We start from the raw sequence: 12,222 nt of genomic DNA on the forward strand, positions 1-12,222 counted from the left end.
GGCAATAGGTAGAAATATGCAAAAAAACCCAGAATAAAACAGAGCAGCCAATGACAACATTATACACTGTATCAATAGTACAGAGCCAAGCAATGCTCAGAGCAGTCTGGGTTGTTAAAGTCACTCTGTGTCTGAAAAAGCACAATAAGTATTAACTCTTCAACAAAAGCACAGAAATTGGAAAGTTCTGGACATATTCACGATACAAAGTACTTTACTTGCTTTCACCGGAAAGGACAATTAACAACAGCTGCAAACACAGCAGTGAAGCCAAAGCAGAGCGTTGCTGCAGACAGTAAACAGCAGCTAGTCTGTCCCACTGGCCCTAATGAGCAGTAATGGTGTCAACGACTCCTGCACTTTGCATTTTTATTAGGGAAAAGGCTGCCGAGATGCACTTTCATTCCTCTATGTTTATTGTCTGCCATTCTCCCATCTAAATCAGAGTCAGATATTTTCTGAATATTTACTGAAATGCATTTCTTTGTTTTTGTATCATATGTCCAGAGGGTACAAGTCCAGTAGCTTGGCAACATCATGCCATCCACACCTATGACTTCATGTTTACAGCTCTTGTTATAAGCCAGTGTGAACACAAGTAGACTATAACTAAAAAAGCAACCATAAGTTTGACCAACCACTACCACCCCAACTGACACAATCTACCAATAATGTAACACTGCTTCCTCTCAGAGTCATAAGTTAAACTGAAAGACACAGACATTATACACCATTTAGAAATTATATTTAAAAAATGTGTCCCTTATGACTTCAGATCTTGTCTTATACTCATCAGATTGAGACATTTTCTTCAGTATCAAAGTAATCCAGGTGATTGTTGCCTGAACAGTTGGAACAGAAACATCTAGTAGCCAAAGCAGTAGGACTTTTCATGATTAAAATGAACCAAATAACTAAAATGTACATGGTGAAATTCAATACTCACCTCAGCAACACTGACCCCAATAACCTCTCATCAGTTTTCACCAGGTTAGTTGTCCAATGAAGGATAAAGTTTGACCAATCTTCCACAGCTGTTATTTTTACCTGGCCTGGCACCGTTCACAAATTGATAAGAGGGAAACCGAGGAGCTGAAGTTTGACACCGTCTCGAAAACAAATGCAAATGAGTCATTTGGGAGCGTCTCAGAATTTCTTTTGATAGCTTTTTTCTCTCATAAACCAACTTTACATTCATCTGGGCCCCCCCCCCCCCCTCTGTGTTTACACAATCTCCAGTTTTTTTTAAAGAAAATCATAAAGTATGGCCCAATGCAATTTTGACTTACATTTTCCTACTTACCTCCTATTCTAATTTCACTGTTGATTTCCCCTGGGCCATTACACAGGTTTTATTTTGACTTGGTATAGATTTTTCTTTCTTTTTTTTTTGAAGGTTCTTCTTGTAAATGTCTGTACGATGAGTATAAATTGCAATAAAAAAAAACAATTTAATGCAAAAATTGAACCAGACTAGACAATTTCTACAGGTATAAACTTTCCATATAAATATCTGAACACAGATATTTTGTGACATATACAGATACTGATAGTATCTTTGTGTTACACCACTGCTGTACAATGCCACTAACATCATTTTAATGAACTATATAAAATATTTAATACAGAATTACAGAATGGTATTTTCAGGGGTTTGACAGGGTTGTTTATCAATACTTGTTTTAATTGTTAGCAACATATGGTTACAAAAATCCACAACTGTTTACATTCTGTTTTTACATCTGTTTATTCATTTCAATTTCCACTGTGTATGTATTGCTTGTTTTTCTTGTTTGCATGTTCTTTCCTTGCAGGGCTCCCATTACTGTGCTGCAGCAACAATCTAATTTCCCTGCAGGGATCAATAAAGTTTTATGTTATCTTACAGAGGACCCGATAATTAATCCAGTTTCCTGCTCTGATTTGGCTACAAAAACTCACTGCATTGCATTGTTAGGTTATTCATTTTCACAAAATTTGCTCTAAATTGCTTGCTTTCTTTTCTCTGTTGTGAACATGTAACTGTAAGCACCGCTAGAGTGGATGCTGCACTTTCTTGGCCACCGACAAATTGATTCCATATTGTTCCTATAATAAGGGAAGATAAATTAACAGTCCTTTTTGTACAAGTCTTTCGCCTCTCTATTGTGGTCGTAAAACTCAGACGAGCACAGTCTAGTTAGTTTAAGGACCTCCAGAAGCATTCATCTATGAGTGAAGTGGATTTGAGCTTTGTGTAGCTTTTATTGAGAAATGCTTGCTCTGCTTGTTCATTGGAAATCCATGAGCAGGTGCCACTCAGTCATATCAGGACTACTGTTCCTTCTTTTCTCTCTCCAGCTACACAGAATTGATTCCTCTCAACACTAAACCTCCGACTAAACCACTGAACTCTCCTTCTTGACTCTCCCTTCCCTCACTCTTTCATTCTCTTTTTCAAAGCTTTGAGCATTTTGCCACCTTCTCTCATTTACAACCTCTCATTTGTGCTGCTTTTCTATGTCTTGTCTTTTGCTTTTAACAGATCTGATTTTTTTAAGTCTTTGGTAAATGATGCATGTCATATGTCTTCTCTGCTTTGTTTAATTGTCTTTAGACTATGTGCAATAGCTCAGATAACTTTGTATAATAATCAATGTCATAAAAAACAGCCAGGTATTTGCTTTAATACACTGATTGGCGTGAGGAGAGACTGTTTTTCTTTCTGTTTGTGTTTATTCTATTTGTATGTTTTCCTGGCAAGAAACATCTTGCAGTTGTGTGAATAATGACTGTCCTCTCTTCGTTCCAAAGGTTGAAGTAGTGTGAAAATGTTAGGCTGCTGTAACATATTAGGGAGGTGGTCGGGCATATAGTTGGGCATACATGTGTGACTTTCCCACCTGTTAGACGGCGGTTCACACTCTGTCTCCTACTGACATTCAAATTTGGCTTCTTCTAGTTGTGAAGGTGATCTTTCTGTGACCTTTAAACCATTAAACCATTAAAACCATTAAAATGAGCTTCGTCAACCTTGCCTAAATTTAACCGCAGCCTTATAATAGGGGTAGCAGATCAGACAAAGCTCATAAGATATAAAATTTAGGAATCCTTTTTTTGACTTTTCTTGTTTTCTGGCATGGTGTTTTCTCTTCATAATGGGGTTAAATATCAGCTTAGTGGTGTTATCCTGATCGATAAACTGCTGGTTTGTGTATTGATTTCTAATCTGAGGTGAATAAAGTAGTTGGTGAATTTTAAAATGTTCTCTCTCTCTCTGTCTTCTCTCTTCTTCTCATCTCAGATCGTTGTGTTGCCATGACGAGCGAGGAGGAGGAGGGCCCCGGCGTTGCAACATCATTAGCAACGACACCATCATCAGCAACAATCTCCAGGGTAACAACAGCCATAGCCAGGGGCGACAGCGATGACGCCGTCACTTCCTCCTCCCCACGCAGGCCCTCCCCGCGCCGCTTCCCGTGTCCCGAGGAAAAGGAGGAGAAAAAGGAGGAGATAGAAGAGGAAGGGATTATTGAGGAAGAGAAGATTGAGAAGGAGGAGCAGCAAGATGTGGTAGAGTGCGAGGGGGATGATGAAGACGATGACGACGACGATGATGATGATGGCAGCAGTGATACCAGTGTGTTGGTTGTGCCCTACCCTGAGCTAGTACCTGTGGTCTTCTTCTGTCTCAAGCAGACAACCTGTCCTCGCAGCTGGTGCATCCGCATGGTCTCCAGCCCATATCCTTTTTATACTGGTGATGACAGTGGTGTGCGTGCAGATAGATCATCTTCAGATCTCAAACACCGCATGCCTCTGGTCTCCTATCCCATAATCAGATAATCTTTCAGTACCCCCCAGCTCTGGAATATAAAGTAAGCATTAAGAAGGGGTTTTTTTTATCATCGCTATGCATTAGGAGCTGCTTGATTCTGTTTATTAACACCAACTCTGATTTTTTTTTGATCACACCTGACCAACTCTTCAACAGTTCCAGTTTAGAGGTATATTTCGAACTGGGAGGAGCTATTCCCATAGACAATGTTAGGTTACGCACAGTTTCAGCACTCTTACGGCTTGGATTGGCGTGAAACTCTTCCGGTTAAATCATCAGTACAAATGATGAACAACTGTGTTAGAAAATGTCTGGTTCTTTTGTAAAAAAAAAAAAAACATACATATATAAAAAATTTTGGGGTAGAAGTGCATTTGAATGGCTGAAAAGAGCACTTATCTGATAGACAGAGTGGGCCTCCCTTGGTGAAGCAGAAAAATAGTTCCAGCTCTTAACTCCCTGTAAAACCACACCGCCAGTTTTTGAGATACTATTATGTTGGATACTACTAAGCTGTTAGTAGTAGCCTAAGCTGGGAGGCATATTTTTGAGCTTTGGACACACCCTGGCTTGCTTTTTCCCTCTGCTTTCAATCTTTATGCTCAGCTAAGCTGATCAACCTCTGGCTCTGGCTCCATAATTAACTTACAGACATGAGAGTGTTGTCAATCTTCTCATCTCAGGGCAAGTAAGAGAACAAACATCTTTCACAAAATGTCAAAGTATTCCTCTGATCTTCAAAATGGATTTGTAGCATTTTAACAATCCATATTTGAATTTGGTATTTAGTCCAAATGCTGCAGTTTTATTGACATAGTGCAGAGGAAATCATTTTACTTTGAACCTTTACTTTGATGTGCTTGATGTGAATGTGCTCTGAGGCCTTCTCTGTTAAAAGCTGATGCATCAATATAGAAAAGTTTAATGAATCTATGATAATCATGAACTGATCCAAAAGCCAGTTGCATATGTTAAATGTTTGTAGTGGAAGTTAGAGGTTAACCTGGAAAATGTTGGTGTTGCTGTAGGCTATGAAATAATTGGCATCATTAATCTGTGTGACACAAATCTCTGTCTTTTTGTGAAATGTTTGTGTATTTTATCACACTAGTGTATGCACACACACACACACACACACACACACACACACACACACACACACACACACACCTTTCACCTGTGCCTGTATAAGAAATGACAGGAGTGCTAGATTACATTACAAGCAGTACACTGCGTTAGCTGCCCCCAGGTTCAGCACACACCTCTTATCAAGCTTCTTAAGAGCAACACTTAATGTGAGGTGATGTGTGACTCACACACTTACACACAGACTCCTCAAACACACAGTGGTATGTACCTGTAAGTAGTAACACTGGATGTAAAGAGTGAGCGTGTGTGTGTATGCATATGTGTGTGTAAAAAAGATTTGGTTTGACTGACTGGTTGGAATTCATTAAAGCAGAAACAGAGAAAGAAAAAAGAAGTGATAAGGGAAACAGATGTACAAATAAAAGAAAGTGATATGAAGTGAGGAGACAGAAAAATGAAAAGACAGAGATAAATAAAGTAAAGAGGAAGAAAACTACACTGATAGAAAGACGTAAAGGTGGATAGTAGAAAGAGGGAAAGTGACAAAAAGTGACACCATCAATAGAAAGTGTTTAAGACAGAGAGAAAGGTTCAGGGAATACAGCAAACACAGTGTGGATTTGTGTCTGTGTGTATTACAGCTGCAATTTTGTTTGTTTGCATGCATGCGAGCATGTGTAACAGCCATGCTTATATTATTTGTGTTTGCCCATAGATAAGGGACAACATTTTCTTCCCAGCTGAGGTAAGTGATTTCTGGGACAGGGAGAAAGAATAAGATTGAAAGAAACGTTCTGTTGTAGACAATCCGCCTTCTTACCTGTCCATTAAGCAGGCATCACATCAGCATGTGGCTGGGCCTGACGTGAATTTATATAACCAACAGAAGAGTAAGAGAGAGAGAAAATGTAGAAAGACAGGGTAAAAAGAGTTAGAGACTTGCTTAATAGGCAAGTCATCCATTCAGGTCTAAATGAAATGTCTTGCTTGGGAAAAGTCGGCGTCATCTGTTTTTTGATCCTGTCTTTAATTCTGTCTCCCTCAGTCTCTCTCCTGCTGTCTCTTTCTATGTCTCTGTTACATGTATTCCAGTCTCGCCTCCTGTGTTACCTTGAAAGAACTCAAAAGTGGATTAAGTATAATTTTCTCCATCAGACTAAGCTCTCTTGTATGATCTCAGCAGAGGGTTTTTCATCTGCCCCCCTTTCATGAACATGATGAACACAAACTCATCTGCAGTTGGTGAAAAATATTCAGACTGGAAAGCAGTGGAGCTCCATATTCTCTCATAAAATCTGAAAAGCACAGCAGCGATGCTAGCAAGATAAAAAAAGTAGCATGCTCTTTGAGTTGTCTGTCGCTAGTTTGGCTGTTCTACTGTTGTTTCACTACCTGTGAGATGTTATGCAAGCTAATGTGACGAAAAAGTAATTCAATTTTGATAAAAACTGTAAAACTCTACGTTGTTGTTGTTCTTACCATCGATATGGTGCGATTTTTAGCAGCTGTTAGCTTTGCTGTCAGTTTGTCAGTCAAATATGCCAAAAGGATGAGATGTATCTCATCATGATACCCTGGCTTTTCATTTTATGAAATGTCAATCAAAAATGCGAATATTCCATGCTAAAATGCTAATTACTAGCATGTTAACACTATAAGAGTTAGCATTATAAGAGTTAGCACGCTTACTCTGAGCATGCTAGGAGTTGCTAACAGTTAAGCTTTACATTAGCATTTATGTATTTATTTTAGTGGTTAGGATTTAAGAATAGTAAATTGTAATTTATTTATTTCAAATTGTCATGCACCAAAAGGTTCCCAGCCTGCATGGGCTTACAAGACACTACAAAACATAACAATCAAGAGCAACAACATAATGAGAGCGAAAGAACAAATATTATACACCTACATAAATGTCAATCAGTGTCAAACCAAAAATGAACACAATCCTGCTTCTTAGACATTACAGCTGTAAAACATAATTTAGGCATATCTGAGGCACAGACTGTGACTTTAACACATAAGTGCTCTCATACGCTGTTGGTAAATATTTAACACAACCTGAGCTAAGTGAAACACTTTGCCTGTAAACAGGTACTGAAGTCTATAGTCATCAGACATAGAAGACAAATCAGGATATTCTACAGACAGTAGAGCAAAAGTGTATCTCATTTTTGAGCTCTCCCAGATTACACAGGTGACACTGTCTGATCTGGTCCACCACCAGAGGCAAGATATCACATCTCAGCTGGACACAGACAGACCTCTGTGCTCTGGTCAGGTTAGGGGTGATGTAGTGCTCAGGGTGGTAAACACCCTTAACAGTGTGTTCTCAACACAAAATTTCTTCTGACCATTTCTGTTTATAATTTTCAGATAGTATTGGTTTAATTTGACTGACACAACAAGATAATTTATTTCTATATATTGTATATATATATTGAAGATCTGCCCTGCCAAATATTTTTGCAAGCTCCATGTCTAATAATAATAATTATTTGAAAAATCCCAATAGATTTTTTTTTTTGGTAAATCTTTTATCAGGTATGTTGATTAATCTAGTCCACAGTCTGAACATGTCACCCTCATGCTGTACTTCACATGGCTCCCATCCTGTCACTACACACTGCAAGTCTCGGGGCCGTTTTATGCACACATTTTGATTGCTTACAATAACCCCAGACCTATGCACCATAATCTAAAATAGGACAGACACAAGATTTATACAATTGCGTATAGCTTTTATAACCAAGATCCCTGTATAGCTCAACCTTATTAAGAACAGCTCCTAGTGCTCTACCTGCAGAGTCTGATAAGGCTTTTATTCCTTCTTCAAAGGTAAGATGGTCGTATAAAGTAAGTCTTAAGTATTTGTTTTACTCAGTGTATGACAGAGCTGTTGAACCAAAATGAACTACTTTGTTTATTTGATTTTCTTATAGAGGTCTTAAAAAGGTCTTAAAATTGACTAAATAACCTGACTGTAGTAGCCTGTCTTTCACAGAGCTGCTGGTGTGTACACTTCACACACTCTCACCGTTCAATCAAATCACTGTACTGAATGAAAGTAAGTATGAGGGAATCTAGGAGTGTGTGTACTTGTATGTGTTTGTCCTTGTTACTTCACTAAAATGAAAAGGCTTGTATTGACTAGATCCATTTTCTTACATTTTGAGTTCAAATTGAGTGATGCTGTAAATTGATCCACAAATAAAATCCTCTTTGAGTTTATGAATACATTCACTCCACTCCCAGAACTTATCTGCATTTGTGTGCATGTGGACTTTTATGGAATGTAGGCTGAAGGGATATTGACAAAATTTGGTTTAAGACAGAATTAAAAATCATAGTTAGACCTACAGTTATGAAATTAAATAGAAAAATGAAAGGAAATCCTTAAATCTACCTTGCCCATTATGTAAACAATAAGCAAATGAATATTGAATGAATAACAAATAACAAAATAACAACAACAAGAAAGGAACTCAGATGTATGCTAATATAAGACAAATATATGATGATATTTATGTAGGCATATTCTAAAGCAAACCTACATCTTCAGAGTAAATTCTGATCATTTTTCTCATAGTTTTAGCCATCATTGCTATTGGCTTGAAGATGGAGTAAATAGAGCACTGCCATGACAGTTACACAGGCTTTTAATACACCCATAATGAAAACAATTTAGAGGGTTTAAACAGGAGATTTGTTAAAAATGTCTCAAGTTGTTTTGGCACTTGAGTTTCTGTTGTAAAGTATTATCACAATCATTAGGAATGATAGCCAAAACTTTAAAAACACACAAGTAGTTTTTTTCATTCATTCAACCTTTATTTAAACTTGAAGATCATTTAGGACATGTCCTCATTTACAATGATGTCGAGTGTACAAAACAGAACAATTACACACAAAAAACAACCAACGAGAAAGAAAACAAACAATAACAGAACACAGATTAAAAGCAGTTACGTTCAAGAGCGGAGTGGTTTGTAATCATGGTTTTAAATTGAACTATACATACAATTGTGTCAAGTTTCAATGTATGTTGCAAAGTGTTTCAGGTGTGAGCAGCACAGAAACTAAAAGCAGTTTTCCCAAATTCAGTGTTTGCATGCAGGACCTTGAGCATTAGCCAATCATTTGAAAAAATTGAATTTTGACCATAGGACCAGTTCAATAAAGAAGAGTTGCCATTCAAAGCTTTATAAATACATAGGAACCAATGCATGTCACATCTTACAGCTTGCAGTTAGAGATGCCCACCCAACCTTTTCATACAGAGACGATGTGTGGAATAACGGTCACTGGTAATAAATCTTAGTGTGGAGTGATAAACTAAATTGAAAATTGGCTATATGAGACTGATCAGGCAGTCACCAGTCATGCCCAATCAGCTGAAAACTGACCGATTTCGATTGGTGGCCGATCGATTGGTGCATCTGTAATTGTGTCAGTTCAGGGTGGTAATATGCAAACCACTCTCTACAATACCTCTGGCTCTAGAGAACAGCATATAATTAGTCTTGTTTGAATTCAGAACTAGTGTCAAATCCAAAAGTGCATCTTGTCAAATTTGTCAAGGGCGTGATGTAGGATTTCAGCAGATGAGTGTGTAAAATCAGCAAAGCAATACAGAACTGTATCATCAACATAAAGATAGGCATTATAATTTGTTATCAAGGATGTAATATTGTTAATATAAATTGTGAAGAAGATAGGACCCAGTATTGAACCTTGCGGAACCCCCTTTGACAGTGGTAAAAATACACATTGATCGTTTCCCAAGATTACACATTGCTTTGTATGAGATAGGTAGTCCTGAAATCATTTACAGGACTTATAATCAAAACCAATATCACATAGCCTCTGTAGGAGCATAGCATGATCAACAGTGTCCACACAATATTTCCCTTTGCCAACAACAGATACAATATCGTTTATAACCAGAGTAGTAGCAGTGACAGTACTGTGCCTAACTCTGACACCATGACTCCAGGACTTTAGCAAAACAGGACAGTTTGGAAATTGGCCGATAGTTATTAAGATCATTTTTATCACCGCCCTTATGCAGTGGGACTACTGTACATGTGCAGATTTCCAGACCTGAGGGACAACTCCACTAGAGATAGCAAGAATAAAGATATGTGTAATTTGTCCACAGAGGCGGAGCTAGACTCTTAGCACAGAGGGGGCGGAGCATCCTCAAGGGGCCCTTCTGATAAAGTCATTTTACAATTCACAGCTGTAAAATAGCTGATATGTCCTATCCTATCCATAAACACCAATTGTCACTTATTGGGCCAGGTAAGCCTACTGTTTGTCTAAGAAAACATACAGTGAAGCCACTTTATCAGATATCACCTTCAAATGTTTCAACACCAAGGACAGCACATGGTGCTCTATGTGCATCGATTGGACTGAGTTGGACTTTTTCATTTTTTGCCAAAACCAAGACACCCAAACATACTTTATTCAAAATATTCAACTAAACAACAAAATGCATGTTCTGTCAGGCCGATTGGGCCCAAAGTGTTCCCATTTGTAACTGGAGAGAACTGTGGGCTCGGGGCAGCCGCCACCTCTGCCCTCTTGCTTATTTGTCTAGCAAGCACAGAGCACAGAGCTTTAAAAAATAAGGATCTAGTTTGTCCTCTCTAGTTGCTTTCATGCAATTGATAGCTACAGTTTTAGAAGGGCCCATGAGCCAAGGGCTTGTTATTTAGAGCTGATCCTGACTACACCATATCAAACAGATTTCCGGCAGCAGTGAAATATGTGTTTAAAACATGGCAAATCTTTGATGTCTTATTTATTAAGCTGACATTAAACATAACATGAGGAGGAATAGATGTAGAGGATTTGTTCTTATTTATATTTACTGCTTTCCAGAATTTTGACAGATTTGTGGAAGTGCTAGAGATTAACTCTATGTAATAATTGGCTTTTGCTTTTCTCAGGGTGGATGTGCATTTATTTCTGAGTTGTCTAAAAATCAGCCAATGGGCTGCTTCACGCCTCGCTAAAGCCTAAACTTTGTCCCTTGCCTTGAACATCATGTTCATCATCAAGTTTTTAAAAATGCGTATGTTTATCAGTGATAGTAAATAATGAATCTGTAAGAATTCCAATGTCAGTTCAACATAATTTATTTCACATATGTGATGTATATTACTGTCAGCAAGGTCACTGAGGAAAGCCTGTTCATTGAAAGTTTTTAAATTTCTTTTGATAACAATCTTAGAGCTTGATCTTTCCAGTCTAGCTTTTATTACATAAACTAGAGGACAGTAGTCACTAATGCCAAGTGCAAAAACTCCAGAGGCAGTATTTTTGTCCTTCATATCGGACAGAATCAAATCTGTCAATGTAGATTTTGAAGGGTCCTTCAGATTTGGTCTGATCAGCTCATCAATCATCTGTGACAGATTGAGGTTGTCAGACATATCTTTTAAACTATTTGAATCGTTTGTCAACCAGTTTAGGTTAAAGTCACCAAGAACCAGCATCTCTGAGTTATTGTACTGAGAAAGTAAGTCTGCTAATTTGCTAATTACACTAGAGACAGCTGAAAGTTGTCTGTAATACCAACCACATTAATTGAATTATTACTAGAAAAGCTAACTTTTAGAGAAATATATTCAAAAGAATGAGGTAGCCTATAATGACAGGATTTAAAACAGTAACAGATAAATTTGACCTCACATAAATAGCTACACCAACCTCTCTTCCAACTCTGTCTATTCTGTACGAGTTATAGTTATTTAGGGAAACCTCAGAATTATGTATACTCTGTTTAAGCCAGGTTTCTGTCATAACCAGGATATCGTGGTAAGTCTGTGATACAAGACTTCTCAGGTGATCTAATTAAATTGTTTGCATAGACTTCTAGTGTTTAAATGCATCAAACCCAGGCCATTTCTGGATTAAAAACATGTGGATTAAATAAGACTTTCCTAGAGTCACAGGAGGGCTTACTCAACAATGGCAACCTGGAGCTTGTTTGGGATTTGGGTTTTATTATTATTAAATTTTCAGGGTTATAATAACTTGTACAGGAAATAGGCAGATGGTGTTTACAAGGGCTATATCTATTGTTAATCATTACTGGAGTAGTATTTGCATGCATGGGATTTTCATGTTTAGGATATGGACGGAGCCCAGGAAGGTACAGTCAGCTGCACTCTCTGAATGTAAGGAGGTAAAAGCCTTACAGGAGTACAAAGTTTGTTCGATATTGGTTGATAAAAGACGCCTTCCTGGAAACGATGGAGGCTGTCTGGTTTAAAAAGCTGAGGCCTATATAAAAAAAAAATGGC

At 37.9% G+C, this 12,222-nt stretch overlaps 1 protein-coding gene across 1 annotated transcript in view; it reads left to right on the top strand.

Moving 5' to 3' along the window:
* The window catches only part of LOC122972464 (voltage-dependent T-type calcium channel subunit alpha-1I-like), a 222,045-nt gene that overhangs the window by 29,529 nt on the left and 180,294 nt on the right, over positions 1-12,222 (top strand). Inside the window, exon 2 of the mRNA XM_044339592.1 lies at positions 3,284-3,722. Coding sequence (XP_044195527.1) covers positions 3,298-3,722 — 425 coding nt within the window. The 5' untranslated portion in view covers positions 3,284-3,297. The remainder of the gene's footprint in view (positions 1-3,283; positions 3,723-12,222) is intronic.

The sequence above is a fragment of the Thunnus albacares genome, chromosome 3 (genome assembly GCF_914725855.1).
Source record: "Thunnus albacares chromosome 3, fThuAlb1.1, whole genome shotgun sequence".
Taxonomy (NCBI): Eukaryota; Metazoa; Chordata; class Actinopteri; order Scombriformes; family Scombridae; genus Thunnus; species Thunnus albacares.